The 16,902-nt window shown below is 41.1% G+C and overlaps 1 protein-coding gene and 1 long non-coding RNA gene across 3 annotated transcripts in view; one reads left to right on the top strand and one right to left on the bottom strand.

Annotated features, from left to right (window-relative positions):
- The first annotated feature begins 6,837 nt into the window (after positions 1–6,837).
- On the top strand, positions 6,838–7,343 carry LOC149461702 (uncharacterized). Its single transcript, XR_016312811.1, has 2 exons — positions 6,838–6,938; positions 7,056–7,343. It is a non-coding gene; the product is annotated as an uncharacterized LOC149461702 (long non-coding RNA).
- Positions 7,344–14,384: 7,041 nt separating this feature from the next.
- The window catches only part of LOC149461700 (potassium voltage-gated channel subfamily E member 2-like), a 169,437-nt gene continuing 166,919 nt past the window's right edge, over positions 14,385–16,902 (bottom strand). For both annotated transcript variants that reach the window (XM_089677946.1, XM_089677945.1), the window contains one exon: positions 14,385–14,911. In XM_089677946.1, the coding sequence (XP_089534072.1) occupies positions 14,547–14,900 (354 nt within the window). In that variant the 5' untranslated portion in view covers positions 14,901–14,911 and the 3' untranslated portion in view covers positions 14,385–14,546. The remainder of the gene's footprint in view (positions 14,912–16,902) is intronic.

Here is a 16,902-nt window from a genome sequence, read left to right as displayed (position 1 = left end):
ACACCAGCTCCCAGCATGCAATGGGGTCATCCTCCCCTGTAATTGGCCAGAGCTGTATCCATATTCATGCTGTCTATTTGCCTAGTTTCCACCTAGGTTCTGGAAGGCTCTTGTGGCCTCCAAAAGGCAGGAGGAGCTCAGGGTAGACTTAAACAGCACCAGAACATCATGACTAATAGATTTCAGCAATCTATGCAAAGGATAGATTTACTTATTAGCTAATTAGCAAAATTTGTTTTGGCTTTTAAAGGTACAATTAACTTTTCAAGGCTCCTGAGAGTTACAGAAGCTCACTTCAACTATCCTAGAACTGTTTTTATGCCAAAAATAGCCCTTTACTAGCCTCGTTATTAAAAGCTGAATTGTAGGTGTGCTTTTTATTTCATATCTCTGATTGGAAGAGGTGGAGATTATGACATCACCACCCTGCCTCTCCATTTTGTCCAATCAAAGGACACTTTGTCCACTGCATTGGAACTGGAAGTTCACTGCTACTGTAGTAGCGCTCACTACTTAAGCTGGCCATACATGGATTGAAATTTGGCCGGTTCAGTAGGCTGTTACCGGCTGTAACTTGATCCATGTATGCTTCCTGCTGTCAGAATACAATAGATCAGTGAAGAGGATTCCTCCGTCCATGTAGGCTATGTGTGAATAGGGCCGTACACCCAAAAAAGCTCCCAATGTCATTTCCTTGCCACTGGGGCATCCTGGATGCAGTGTATTCACTGACTGAGGCTACTTCTTTTTCAATGACAACACTAAGGACTCATTCGCACTATGGCTGTGCAGTTACACATACATTAATATAACACTCATTACATGCGTTGGTGTGATTTGGTGCCATTCATTCTCATTCTTTATAATATTTACTTCCATCCTAGCAACAGTTGAATATAAGTCCACTAAAAGAATAATTCCAGCCATCGGTATGTTCTACATAGTTCAAATGGTCCTGCTTGGAGCAATGTATCTACATATTTACCATACCTGTGGGATCCTTAGAAGCTGTGAAATCATTGAGGTTGACACTGCTACTCCAGTGATCTCCATTATCTTCTGGGACCTGTGCTGGGCGACTGCCCTGCTGCATTATAAACTCAGGAGATCAGCTGCTTGGCACGGGCGCAATTCAGAGAATGTTTTGCATTTTCTCAATTATTGCAAAGCATTCTCCAATTAGACGAAGTGGAGGGGCGAGGCAGTGATGCTCCCTAAGGTGTGTCTACTAAAGGGGTTCAGAGACTACAGCTTTCCTAAGTAGAACACATGGTGAAACAAACGGCAATTTCTTCAGAACAGAAAAAGGTAGGAATCTCCAACAAAACCTTTGCAGTGCAACATTCGCCAAAGGGGATTATTTTTCTCAACATAAGTGGAGTTACACTTAAAGTTTTTCATTAAACATTGCTGTATTTAAAGCATCCCAACATACTCTCTTTACCTGGTAATCTGGGAAGCCCTTTTGTCTACCTGTAAGAAATGCAGACGGGTTTAAACATCTTTCAAGTGTTTAGTTTTGTCTCTGAGGGGGAGATAGTCAAAAATCCCACACACACGATGAGAATATTGAACGGATGATCGTCCGTTTTTGTTTTTTTTTTTGTTTGTTTTTTTGCGTGCTAGTCTACATATAGAAAATGAAGAGGTTACTAAAGTAACAAAATCTCATATGACCGAATAGAAATTCAAATGTGATGTATTGTATTTTTGGACGAAAACTGTACTAATTAAATGAAAATCTTTTGATCTGGTATCGTACAAGAATAATATTCGTGCTTGTCACTTCGAATAATATCGGACAAAAGCTGTGTACTATCAGATTATCATACCAATGCTTTGAAAATGGTATTTTTCATTAGATTTTTTTGATCGTGTGTACTAGGCTTAAGCCAAAGTAAGCCAAAGAGTTAGGGAAAACGGTGCCTGCCATCAGGCTAAGACTGGCTGTTTGCTGTGCTCATTTCTATGAGCATAGAGGGCAGACTGCACATTCATCGTTGCTCACACATATGAGCATGCACACGTGCGGACATGCATGCACACCTGCTGCAGCCAAGTGGCCTGTTTAAACCTAAACTCCTGGACTAGTTCTTTCCTGTATGGTCTTCAGCCTTGTTTCTGTGATCCAGTCTTGATGTGCATCCTTAATCCTGTTACTGACCTGGCTTCCTCTATAACCTTGCCTACTCACGTTTGCCGTCTGCCTCTGCTACTGACCCTGGCCTCAACTAATGACCATGCTTCTGCCTAGTGACTCTTTACCTTACTGCAGACTTCTGCCTGTTCCTGACTCTGATTCTGCTTATGTCCCGTGTCCTGTGGGACCCAACTCTACCATCAGCTGGACTTAGTGTTTGCACAGTACATCACCTGCTGTACCTGTGGCTATCAGATTCTAGCACTCCCAAGTTCCTGCTCACAGTGTCTACAACTTGGAATATATGCCTTTATTTCACCCCTGCAGGCCCTATTTCAATATCCAGGGTTGCTTGGAATTATGCAAGAGGCCACCCTCATCATCTCAGGCTGTGACACTATGCTTTTTATTGTAAGTTTTCATTGTTCTGACTTCTTCATTTTGCTTGCAGTACCTCCACTTGACTGTTTTACCAACGCTTGCCAAACTCCCCTATAGCGTTTGGCAAGCATTGGTCCGGCGTCTGCGGAGTGTTTTTTAACGCTTGGCAAACGCCGCATGCGCTGTATAGCGGCGGTTGCTAGGTGTGTGCCGAGCGTTAAAAACGCCCGACAAACGCCTATAATGAAGTTTGAATGGTGTTACCGCTCCGCAAACGCCTCGCAACTGCGTTGCAACTGCACCGCCAATGCCGGCTGGGCGTTTGCGGAGTGGCAGCATAGACTAGAATAGGAGGCTTTAATGCCTCCTGACTCGACCAGAGGCGTCCGTTTTGCCAACACGCTAACGCTCCCGTTAGAACAGCACCATGTGCTGCAATGTGCAGAATTGTCAGAGGCGTTTGGGAAGCGGTAAAAACGCTTCCCAAACGCCTCTCTGCCGCCTGCACACAACGCTAGTGTGAACGTAGCCCAACTATGAACTCCAGGCAGCTATAAAAACTATTAGCTATTCAGTTAGCTCTTCAGTTAAACTAGAACTATAGGCAGAACTTTTTCATTTTGGATAGAGCCAGGGAGGGCTATAACCCCTGTCAGAATTTTTTCCATCATCTGTGTCCCATTGCGGAAATTTCCCTTCACTTCCTGTCCCACAGCCTAACAAGACATGAGAGGAAATCCCTGCAATTTAAGGGTAATCTTCGGGGATCCCCAGGTCACCAGAACTACTGTCCCCATTGGAGAATTTCCCCTCTATTACTTTTCTGGGAACAGTCCAAAATTTAGGATTTTCTTTTACTTGTCACTTTCAATGATAATTGTAAATTGGACAAATGGAGAAGGTGAATCTCCCAATGGGGGCACAGACCACAATAAATCCATCTCAACTCTATCCAAAATTTTTTAAAAGTTTTGCCTTTAGTTATACTTTAATGCAGCTCTGCATTTATTATTAGGTCCTTAACCACTTGCTGTCCGCCTGCTGTTTATAAACGGCAGGGAGGTGGCAGTCCGGGGGCGGGTTGCCGTTCATAAATGGCACCCGCCTTTTCTAGCTGTGCGCGCTCCCTGGGAGCGCGCAGCACCGCGATCCGGTGCCCGCTGTGTCCTCCGGACACAGTGAAACACTGATCGTCGGACGGGACCTCTGTACGAGGTCCCGATCATGTGATCACTGATTGGCGAATCAGTGATCACATGCAAAGTAGTAAGCAAGATGTCACTTGTGACATCATTGCTTACTACGTGTGAAATCTGTGAATGATCACAGAGGTCACATGGTACAAGGCTATTCACAACAGCCTTGTACCATGTGACAAGCTGTGACCAATCACAGCTCACTCAGTACTTCTCAATGACTGCAAGAATGCAGACAGAGCGAAAGAGAAATGATTGCTTTTACATCCTATATGGGTGCAAAAAGCAATCAGTGTAAAAAAAAAAAAAATCATCACCCCCCACAAGTAGTACAGTGTCACCATGGTGACACTGTACTGCTAGGGTCACCGTATGTAAAAAAAATAAAAAAAAATAAAAAATAAAATAAAAATGTAAAAGAAAATGTTTAAAAATGAGAATGTTTGGTTATAAACTAATTTGGATTTTTTTTTTTAATAAAAAAATAACGGAATAAATTTTGGCCAAGATTGATGATGAAATATTATTTATTTGCAAAATTTTATTAAAAAAACACTTTTTAAAAAAATTTTTGGACATTTTTATTTACGTAGTACTGCACACAGTACATTGCACTTGGTGATGTAAGGCTTGGATGCAGCTGCTCGGCCATGGAAACCCATTCCATGAAACTCTCTATGCACTGCTGTTGTGCTATTCTGAAGGTCACATGAAGTTTGGAGGTCTTTAGCTATTGACTCTGGAGACAGTTGGCGACTTCTGTGTACTTAGCAAGCGCTGACCCCTCTCTGTCATTTTACATGGCCTACCACTTCATGACTGAGTTGCTGTTGTTCCCAGTTGCTTCCACTTTGTTATAATACGACCAACAGTTGACTGTGGAATATTTAGTAGCCAGGAAATTTCATGGATGGACTTATTGCACAGATGGCAACCTATTATGGTACCGCGCCACTGAGCTCCTGAGAGCGACCCATTCTTTCACAAATGTTTGTAGAAGCAGTCTCCATGCCTAGGTGCTTGATTTTATACACCTGGGGCCATGGAGGAGATTGCAATACCTGAATCCAGTGATTTGGAGGGCTGGCCCAATACTTTTGGCAATATAGTGTACATTTTATATAAGTCTGCTTGTTCCTTTATGGTTTTCCCCTACGTCTTCTTCTATTTTGCATTTTTTTACATCAGTCTTGCTCCTTTGAATATGTTATTATCATTTTGCTTCAAAGAACTTAATTAGTTCAAGGTTACCCACATGCATTAGGTTTAGTGCTGAGCCGGCCTTTTGTGTTTGCTTTGTTGGTAGCAGATAAGATACCATTTTCAGTTACAAAAAATAAAAAGGTAAAAAGAAAAGACTTCCAAATGCAAATCAGCCATATAAACCACGTCAGATATGAACAAAGAAACAAGATAAAAAGTAAAGGTCATCGATTTATGTGTGTTTGGCTAAGTAATTCAATCATATTCAATATACCGTTCATTTCACAAGAGCCTCCAAACTCAAAAGTAATGCTGACACTAAAAATTTGCATAGCTATTTGTCCAGTAAATCTGCACGTAGCCATTGGTTTACAGTTATCTTCCTATTTCCCTCTAGCTTTCTCTAGAATTATTACTTTGTATCTCTTGTTACAAGGACATATGCATTTCCTATGCTCCTCAGCTCCATCTAGTGGCCATAATGTGGTACTTTACTACTGTCCATAATAATAAAAGAATGTTTAGTCTGAAGAGAAAATTGCTAAACATTTGTTTTTGCCCAATTGGCACAGAATGAAGTACATGCAGGTTCACTGAACAAATAAGTATGTAAATGGTTTATAAATAGACTCGTGGAGTGGAAGAAAATTCTAACTATAACTATTCTTAAAAAATGTTCCCTCCCACCTCTTCCTACCGATCCTGCCTAACCTGTGTTAAAAAGATGTGTGTACTTACCTATTTTTAATCTGCTCCAGCCCAGTTACCTGAGCCCACAGCTCTGGCTCCCCTTTATCAGTGAGTGGCTGCTGCATGGGAAAGGAGGGAGTACCAACAATGGCTGGGCCATGGGAGCCTATGGATGACACAAAAATAGAGCAGAAACAGGCCACCTAGAATGACACGAATAGCTGGTGTCATAATCATATCTCCGACTCACTTAGTATATAAGTGTGGATCCATAAACCCAGAGAATGCATACTGAACAATATGGTAGTGTGACAAGAGCACCCCTACCTGAAAAAAAGAAGGTTACTAAAAGATCCACGCGGAGTAATATGGATTCAAAAATTACAGGCAATACTTTATTTGATCACATAGATCATAAGGAGGTTAAACATGAGCACGGTGAACATGTCAAGCAAATAAAATCATTTTAAAAACACTTAGCGTCTTCATATCAGGGTCATTAGGCAAGTAGAGTACCATATAAGGCAATGTACGGTAATGGTGAGGTTTTGATCCTAGGTTTCCATGAATTTCCAGCTTGTATTAGAGTGAACCATAGATTCAGCAAATATGTTCCCAATATAAGTCAGGATGTGTAGAGTAGCCTCCTGATGTATGGAAGCTGGAACACAAAAATACACAAAAAATGTATGAAAAATTGTATGAAAATATAGGAGCTGAATCACCTCCAGGCCTCACCAAGCCTCCCTCTACAGTAATTAGTAGACACCTTCATTACCTTCTTAGTTGTGAAACTGTCATACCCGCTTCTCAAATGTAGGGACTTCCTGGATAGCCACCCCAAGTGAAACACAGTCCACAGTACCAAATGATTCTGGGGATATATATAGAAATTAGTGTATAGAGCACAGGCATCAAGTGAAACCCTGAAAGCAAAAAACAAAGTATGGGTATATTACTATCAATAGAGATCAAGAGGACTCCCGTCGACTTGAAATAGGATCAGGTCCTTGATGCTTATTCAAAGGTGCATATGGGGGTGGGGAGCCAGGTAGTCACAGTACGTAGATTCCAAACACATATATTGTGTATATAGCAGGCCGTAAATACCTGAGTCTGTATACCCACTAAAGGGTTTCCAAAAATTACTCAATCTGAGAAAATTGAAGCGGTTTGGATAGTTTTCACTTGATGCCTGTGCTCTATACACTAATTTCTATATATATCCCCAGAATCATTTGGTACTGTGGACTGTGTTTCACTTGGGGTGGCTATCCAGGAAGTCCCTACATTTGAGAAGCGGGTATGACAGTTTCACAACTAAGAAGGTAAGGAAGGTGTCCACTAATTACTGTAGAGGGAGGCTTGGTGAGGCCTGGAGGTGATTCAGCTCCTATATTTTCATACAATTTTTCATACATTTTTTGTGTATTTTTGTGTTCCAGCTTCCATACATCAGGAGGCTACTCTACACATCCTGACTTATATTGGGAACATATTTGCTGAATCTATGGTTCACTCTAATACAAGCTGGAAATTCATGGAAACCTAGGATCAAAACCTCACCATTACCGTATATTGCCTTATATGGTACTCTACTTGCCTAATGACCCTGATATGAAGACGCTAAGTGTTTTTAAAATGATTTTATTTGCTTGACATGTTCACCGTGCTCATGTTTAACCTCCTTATGATCTATGTGATCAAATAAAGTATTGCCTGTAATTTTTGAATCCATATTACTCCGCGTGGATCTTTTAGTAACCTTCTTTTTTTCAGGTAGGGGTGCTCTTGTCACACTACCATATTGTTCAGTGAGCCTATGGATGACATCACTGTTCCTGGAATTCACAGCAGTTGTCAAGTGCTCCCTTAGGACTGGTTCACACTGGAGCATACACGTTTCCTTTGTGTTCCTGTGTGGCCTGATTGTGCAGCCCATTCATTTGAATGGGCTACAAAACACACTGGAACATGAAAAAAGGGTAAGCAATCGTTTTTTAGAATGCACTGCAATACTTTCCAGGTCCCTTTGGGAAAAAATAATAAATGCACTTTTCTGCAGAAATATGTGCATCTATTTTTTTTTCCCAAAAAGGTGAACTTAGCTTGTAAACTACACATTTTACTCCCGTATTCCGTCTTAGATTAACTATCCATTATTGTTTAATTACCATTTTATCATTTTTTTTTCTTAGTTACTTTTGCTGAATTTGTTTGTACTGTTTATGCGTAAACTTTTTATATTAGCCATTGTTCCTTTTTGTAGTTCTGAATCAAATAAAATTCTTTGTACCTTTTATTAAACATAAATAACAGAATAAAATTTGCCATTTTGATGAGTTATAACCCGCTTTGTTTCACAAATACGAACCTCCTGGCAGTACTAGGGTCCTTGGTTTGAATCCCAGCCATGGCACCACCTGCCTGGAGTTTGCATGTTCTCCCTGTGCCTGCGTGGGTTTCCTGCGGGTACTCTGGTTTCCTCCCACACTCCAAAGACATGCTGGTAGGTTAATTGGCTCCTGTCTAAATTGTCCCTAGTATGTGTATGTACGAATGTAAGTTAGGGACCTTAGATTGTACTCCCCTTGAGGGTTAGGGACTGATGTGAATGTACAATATATATGTAAAGTGCTGTGTAAATTGACAGCGCCATATAAGTACCTGTAATAAATAAATAAATAAATAATGTTAACAAAAGTCTGGCTCTGCTTTAGGCTAGGTTCACACCAAGCATTTTGCGAGGCATTTGGCGTTATGCAGAAAAGTGCTACAGTCCATTTAACATGATTTCCTATGGGTGAAGCTCATATCTCAGTGTATTCAATCAGTGTGATTTTTGGAAGGGGTCAGGGACTTTTTAACTCACAAAATGGTGTATTTTGGTTCAAAAGATTTCAATGGAGATGTTTTTGGCAATGTTTTTTTTATTGGTCAAAAAAAAAAACGCATAAAAAAAGTGTGTGCATAAAACGCAAAAGGCACTACAGAAACGGATAAAACACAAACTGTATAGGTGTGAACCTAGCCTTAAAGTGTTACTAAACCCAGGGCCCTGCATTCACTCTATCTGGTCTCCCACAGTACACACAACATGGAAATGCAATTGTTTTAATAAATATAAACTGCTAAATACCTTTTCTTATCAGCAGTATATGGCAGTCTTGTGACTTCTATCAGTGTCTGACTGAGCACTGGTTAAAACTTGTAAGAGGAGTTTTCATTCTCCCCTGATTGTCCTATGGGACTGCAGGACCCCTGACCCTCTCTCTGGACAGTGCTGATTTGCCCTGTATTAATCACATGTGCCCTCCCAAGAAAAAAAAAACTCTCCAGTAATACACACTAAACTGAATATGTGCAGCTTTCCCCCCGAGGCTCTGTTCTATCAGCAGATGGATTGGAGCAGCAGAAAAAGGGGAGGAGCAGAGAAGACAGGATCAAGCAGCCTTTTTACACAATGCAGAGAATTAACCCCTTAGGTTCCACAGTGAGTGTAACAAGCATACAAGCAAGGTCAATCCATCGCAGTTTGGGAAGGAAGGGTACTTTGGCATCTTCACTTTAGGTGCCAGAGACAAGTGCAATAGACTGTTATACATTCAGAGGGATAAAAATGCTTAAGGACATTAGTAATAATCCATGTAGTGATTATAAATTAGATGGACTGATATTTTTTTCCACTTTTAAGAAACTCCTAGTTTTCCCATGCCTGATAATTATACTTTTGTCATAAAACTTGAAAGGTAGGAGGAAAAATATATACCCAGTATGAAATAGTTTTCTTGAAATCACATATTGGTACAGGCAAGGCCATATATTGTTGTAAATAGTTTAACCTCTTACCAGGGGCGGACTGACCATTTGGAAACTCGGGCACTGCCCGAGGGCCCAGGGTCAGTAGGGGGCCCCATGAGATGCCCCTGGTACCTTTTTCATAGGCTTTTTTGAGTTTGGGCAAGGACACAGGGGCCCCATGATCCCCTATTGCCCGGGGGCCCCATGAGTTGTCAGTCCGCCCCTGCCTCTTACCAACCTGCTGGAGGGCAGCATCCCTAGCCACCATGACGTACCCGTACGTTGCAGTATATTACCTGATTTAGATCAAAATGTAGTTTTCCCAATGGACACATTCCTGCAAGTGACTTTAAATGGTGGAGCCTTATGTGCTGACGTCACGCTGCCACGGCTGGAGCTCGGAGCGGCGGCCATTTTGGTATACTTTTATGCATTTAACTCTTTGCTGTATCCACGTGGATTGCTTTTAACTATTTACAATAAATACTACACTATATTACCATACCTTTGGCTCCTGTGGTGAGCTTCTCCCTCTAGGAGGATCCTTTTGCTGGTTTTGCATAGTCCTGACCCTGGAGAAGTCCGGTCCCTATTTATGGCTTCCTGAGACCCCCCATAAGGATCAGCACAAACGCGATTATACAAGTAGTGTTCTGGTGACATCCATATGAGGTGGTGGATTCCTATGTTGGATCATGATCACTCTTGAGCATCCCAGTTGGTATTGCTGCACCTTGTAGTTCCACGAACACCGGGCATTGCTGTGACCTGTAGTGCCACAGACTATGTATAATCGCCATTCTTGCTAAATAAGTACACCTATATCACTTGGCACTTCTGTGACCTGCAGTGCCATGGACTATCCACTATTTATATTTAGAATTTTAAAGTTTTGTATGATTCTACGTGATCTGAGACTTTTTATTTGATTTATTTCACTGGAATATTGCATCCCAGATAGTATTGTTGCACCTTGTAGTTCTATGAACACCGGGCATTGCTGTGACCTGTAGTGCCACGGACTATGTATAATCACCATTCTTGCTGAATAAGTACACCTATATCACTTGGCACTTCTGTGACCTGCAGTGTCACGGACTATCCACTATTTATATTCAGAATTTTAGCGTTTTTTATGATTTTATGATTCTATAGGATCTGAGATGTTTTATTTGATTTATTTCAGTGGAATATTGCATCCCAGATAGTATTGTTGCACCTTGTAGTTCTACGAACACCGGGCATTGCTGTGACCTGTAGTGCCACGGACTATGTATAATCGCTATTCCGGCTAAATAAGTACACCTATATCACTTGGCACTTCTGTGACCTGCAGTGTCACGGACTATCCACTATTTATATTCAGAATTTTAGCGTTTTTTTATGATTCTATGTGATCTGAGACATTTGATTTATTTCACTGGAATATTGTATAAACACTTCTATTCACATAAGCACTTTATGATTGCATTTGTCACTTATGCTCTAGCGCTGCACTTACATTTGAATGGCTTTAAATGGTGTTTGGCTGCTGTAGTGACCACGGGCTGGGAACCACAAACAATCCAGAAAGAGAAATAAATGTCATCAGCACACCAAGGAATCCTCAAAAAGGGTCCGAAGCGTTCTTTAGTAGTCACATAATATCAACAGTGGCAATGTTTCGGAGCCAGGCAGGGCCCCTTCGTCAGGCAAGTGACAAAGTGTAGTGTAAACCAAGACACATTTAACAGACAATACACCAATCCGTCAACACAATCAGGGTAAAAAACCCCACCTTCTGGGTCCTAATGACGTCATAAGCCAAATATACCAGTTTTAAATAACTGTCAGCAATAGAGATCAGAACCATAATTATGTCATAGTAATAATATACATTACAAGGGTCACCTCCTGCCGTTAAAATTAATGAAGATATTAATTTTTACTGTATGGAGGAAACAGCGTGCCGTATGGTCTCCATAAGTGTTTATTTGATTACTAAGCAATATGGAGGCGTGTGGCCATCCTCCAATGACATTTGTCCCCTCGCAGGTTTTACCCTGATTGTCTTCACTGATTGGCGTATTGTCTGTTAAATATGTCTTGGTTTACACTGCACTTTGTCACTTGCTTGATGAAGGGGCCCTGCGTGGCTCCAAAACGTTGCCACTGTTGATATTATGTGACCACTAAATAAAGCTTTGGACCCTTTTTGAGGGTTCCTTGGTATGCTAGTGACTTTTTTTTCCCTGGTTTAGACCCCCTGCTGACCTGCTATGATTGGACACAGCACGAGTTTGTCAGCAGGTTACAGCCAATCATCTTGGCTGTATATCTGGTGATCGGTGGTGGCCAGCCACAACACACAGATCTGGCTGGATTTCTCCCTGTTATCAGTTACTGTTCAGAACTGAAAGCAAGGAGAGGCCCAGCCAGATGATCTGTTAGTAAAAGCAACACACATGCACTTGTTAGGCACACAGTTAACCCCTTGATTGCCCTCCTGATCACTCCTGTCACCCATCCAGTGTCATTCATTATACAGTGTGCAGTATTATCAATATTAGGCACTAGAATTGAAGCAAATTTAGCTTTTTGGGTCTGCTGGATAGAGAGAAAACAGGTGGCGCACACACCTAGTGCATTATCCAAGGTTTATTGTAGGAGTGAAAAAATAATAAAAACATACTCACAGACGAAGCATGTATCTAAAAAGCATAGAAAAATGACAATGGCCACAACAGCAGGCAAGGTGTTCTCACTGTCAGTGCGGTCAAATGGCTGACGCGTTTCGGGGACGAATCCCTTTCCTCAGAGCTGATGACCAACCTCTGATGCTGATGTATGATGAATGGAAAGTAGGAGCCTTGCTGTTGTGGCTGATTTCCCCGTCTGAGGAGGGCTGCACCCCTGAAGCATTTCCTTTGGTTGTCGCTGTCCTGGTACCCTTGGCTTCCCTTTTGGCTGTGCATATCCTGAGGTGCTGGAGAGTACATACGATTTTTGGCTCTGCTGTTAGAAGTGGAGACATAATTGTGTTTTGCCTGATCTAAGTTCTGCAGCTACAGGCTTGCCCGTCTTCCTCGGTCTTTCCAGAATCTTCTGGAAACATAGTGAAGGAGAGGGTAGAGTCTGAACTGGTCCTGTACACAGACTCAGCCAATCCCTGGCCGAGAAGAGTGGCCACTAGCGGCCACTAGCTGAGAGGGGTATATAAGGGTGAGAGCAGAGAGTATCAGCGTCCTTCACCTTGGGAGGTTGACCCAGCCTGGAAATGCTGTCAAACCTTCCTAGGCTCAGAAGAGGCCTAAAGAAGCCCCAGATGTCTCTACCTCACCAAGGAGCAGAAGAGTCATCCTTTTGAACCCGCAGGAATGTAAAAGCAAAATCCATAGAGGATCATTCTGGGATACCTTGTGATACGAACCACAGTGAGCAGGCCACAGAGAATCCTGAGTGAGTGACTGTTACTTGTGCACGCCTTCTGGATAGACCTAGCTGCCTGGGCTGCACCGTAGAGGAAGCCCCCTTGTGTTGAAAGCTGTTGTTACCCTTTTGTGGAGGAAACCCCTGCCTTGTGTTGTTCCTTTGTTTTAAGATGGTGTCCTCAGCAAGTTCTTTAGTTCCAGGCATCCCAAAGCTCTTTCCAATCTTTATCCCAGTTCTACCAAATAAATAAAACATCAAGAAAAGAACTCCTGCCTGGTCACTGTCTGAGGGTTGAATGAGATTTGATACCCCTAGATGGAAATACGTTGAGCCTGGTAGCTTGTACACTTTAGGAGTCAGGACTTGGCATTAAATTCCCCAACCAATCCGGTCTGTGCGCTACATCACTGATCACTGCATTAGTGTCACTAGCGACATCAGTGTCAGTTATTGTCCCTGCCAGCCAGTGTCATTTAGCGAAAGATTGTCCGCCACACTATCACAGTCACACTATAGGTCTCTGAATACCGCCATTACTAGTATAGTGTTTGTAGGGATCAGTATCTTGATCACTATAGGAACTAAACTAGTGCTCCCAAAAATGTAGTTTGGTTTTTACAAAAGACTTGTAGCAGGATACATATTTGGCCTAAATTTCTAAAGAAATTTGATTGGCTATGTTTTGTATCAAAAAGTAGAATATATCATATGTTCTTTCAAAATGTTAGGTATTTTTCAGTTATATAATAAAGAAAAAACTTTGGGGATCACATACTACCAAAAAAAGCTTTATTTGTGTGAAAATTTCATTTGTGTACAGTGTTGCATGACCAAGCAATTGCTAGTTAAAGTGGAACTTCACTCTCCCAGTCAACATTGATTATTTTAAATCGTCCTGCTGCTAGCATTAGTACATAGATAGGAAAGTATATAGTATTTACTTGTTTTAACTATTTTTTTTTAACACTTCTTCAGTTACAACCCGGTTTCTTGCCTAAGCAAATGATGTCATACATCCCAGGAGTCTTCAGGAGGGGAGGGGAGGAGAAAGGGTTTTCTCAGCTAAGCAAACTCCCCTGCCTGCATGCCTGAGCAAAGGGCAGATGGATTCCAGGAAATAAATGCCACATTAATCATCTGCCCATAATCAAGATGGTCATGGCCAAAAATGCTAGGGGTTGTTTTTCAAAGTAATTTCTCAACAAAATAAAGCATGGAGACATGGATGTATTCAGGGGGGGGGGGGGTTGCTTTGTATGTTAAAAATGAATTAAATAGAGTTTTTGGTTCGTGTTCTGATGCATTAAAAATCCACTTTGAAGTAGTACAGTGCTGAATAGCAAAAAAATGCCTGGGTCATGAAGGGGGTAAAACCTTCCAGAGGTTAAGTGGTTAAATCGCAACTAAAACAGAATTAAACCCAATCCCTAAAATTAAATATAAACTTTGACTTATTGGTGTTATTTCAAAATCCCTTAAGCAAAGCTACATAGACAAAAGAGTGGGTGAAAATGGCTGCAGGAGTTAAGCAGCAAAAATTTAAAAAAAGACGAAAACAGGGCTGTATGAAAATAAGAACATAGCAATTATTTATTATACACAGTGCTTTATCAAATAAAATGTCTTCCAGTTGGGGTTTAGATGTATCAAGCTCTGGTTGACATCTATCCACATCTATTTGTTGCCAGAATTCTTTGGATTCTTCTGATCTGTCTAGCCATTGCCTATGGAGAGAGCGGAGCTGAGTAAGACCTGGCAGCAGGGTTTTCCAGTGTCACTCCAACAGTCTTGTCATTGAAGTCATTGGCAATATATCTGCTGTAGGGATCAAGCTCATCTGTCTCTTTCTGCCTCTTTGACCTGGTTGTGCTCACCAAGATGGCCACAATGATGAAGGAGAACATGCCGATCATCACCATCAGGTAGAGGATGACGAAGTTGAAGTTCTCTTCGCTCAATGTGTTCTGAATCTTTTTTGCAGCTTTTGTATTATTGCTGTTCCAGCTGTTCAAGTAATTTTCAAGTATTCTCTTGAAGGCATTTTCTATGGTTTGCGTGAAGTTTGCACTTACATACATGTCGGTTGACTCTTTGAGGGACACAAAAAGTTGTGTGTTATGGCATAGCCAACCAGGCACTGTTTACAGCAAAGCATGCAATACAGTTCCCATAAAAAAAAATTTGCCCCTTGTAAGTTTTCATGCTTTATTGTCATAGAACATTGAGTCATGATGGATTCCATCTTGGTTTTTCTTTTTACACTAATCAACAAAAATATACTAGTAATGAAAATACAAAATATAGCTGGTGGCATGCAGTAAACACTGTATACACTCCCCATGACTTATTCAGGTCATACACAGGTCAAATTCCGAACAAATTTTCTTTAGAAAATCAGAAATTTTGAGCATTTTGTAATCCGATGGTACCACCATTGATTTCCAAATTCAACCAAGCCTTCAATTTCACCTCGTGCTGCTATAGAAAATAATTTTCGTGGCCAAGAATGTTCTTTTCTTTCCAAGTCACAGCTCATGCTCATTACTTTTTAATTTATATTTCTCACACGATACTCCCATCATTGATTTGAAATTCATTTGTTTTTCCAACATGCCCGATCACTCAAATTCAATGGTCACACGAATATCGGCCGTTTCTGTGACCCACTAATGGTGCGAAATTCGAACTAAAATTCTTAGAAAAGATTTTCGAAAGAAAATAATTTCGGAATTCGACTCGTGTATGACCGGCTTTAGTATTTATTAGCAATTGGAACTCTGAACATATGTGGACAGGTTTCTGTTTAGCTTTGCACATCTGAAAAACTGCAATCTTTTTCTATTCCCTTTGCATACATGCTCATGTTTTGTCAGGTTATGTGGAGAACACAAATGAACAGCGTATTTCAAGTCAAGCCCCACATTTTATTGTGGATCGAGATGTGGACACTGACTTGGCCATTCCAGGAGGACATTGTTGTTTTTAAGTCACTCTTTTGTAGTTTTGGCTTTTTGCTTAGGGTCATTGAGAGGAATTTATCAAAATTGGAGCAGCCAGAATCTGGAGGAGCTATGCATGGTAATCAATCAGCTTCTTAACTTTAATTTTCAAAGTTTAAAGTAAATATGAACCCTCAAACCCTCACCTTGTAAATCAACATATACAGCTTAAAATAGAAATGAAAGGCAAAACTTTTGTGTATAGTTTTTAAAAATACATTATAAATACTTTTTCCTCCTTTTTATAAGTGATCACATACCCTCTGTTCTCCTCTGCATAAGGAGATGGGGGAGGAGAAACAGAATTACACTGAACAGCCCAGTGAATGACTGTGTGTGTGGGGGGTGGGGGGAGAGCATGATAGGACAAGTCTGACCATTGGAGGAGAGCACACTGAGTTCTCAACACAGCTATAGAACTGACCACACTGTATTCTCATGCCTAGTGTGGTCAGTTTTTAAAAAGCAAGCAGAAGAACTGGCAGGAGCACCAGGGATTTCACATAAAGGAAGCAATACAAAGAGAACAGAACACTTTTTTTTATACAAGTACATGGTGCAGCAGGTACATATCAGGAATGTGAAATGTTGGGTTTGCATATCTTTTAACGGACCAAGCTGAAGATAGAAGCTGATTGGTTGCCATGTTCAGCTGCTCTAGATTCTGTTGGCTCCAATTTTGATAAATTCCCTGCATTCTCTCACTGGAAGATACATATCCTCCTGAGATTCAGATTTCATGTAGACTACATTAGGGTTTCTTCCAGGATTTCCCTGTAATTTGGTGCATTCTTTCTATTCCCTATTCGTTTTTGCTGCAAAGAGTTTAATAGAGAAGCTGCTGAAATGCATGGTAGTGCTTTATTGCCAAGTTTTGCATTTTTATTCTGCCCGGCCACAAAAAAAAAATTCCACTTTAAAAAAAAAAAGAGCTGAACAAAACGTGGTAAAAACGCGTGTAGGAAAACGCGAAATGAACTGCGAAAAGCAGCGCAAAACGGACATATAGCAAACTGCATAGGTGCGAACGGAGCCTTATCATACCATAGAACTGATTTCAGTTGACTTGCTTTTCAGAGCC

This window comes from Staurois parvus, unplaced genomic scaffold (genome assembly GCF_062004578.1).
Source record: "Staurois parvus isolate SC_StPar_1 unplaced genomic scaffold, SC_StPar_1.0 ptg000195l, whole genome shotgun sequence".
NCBI lineage: Eukaryota > Metazoa > Chordata > Amphibia > Anura > Ranidae > Staurois > Staurois parvus.
Note: the sequence above shows the minus strand (reverse complement) of the source record. Positions and strands in the feature narration are given on the sequence as shown.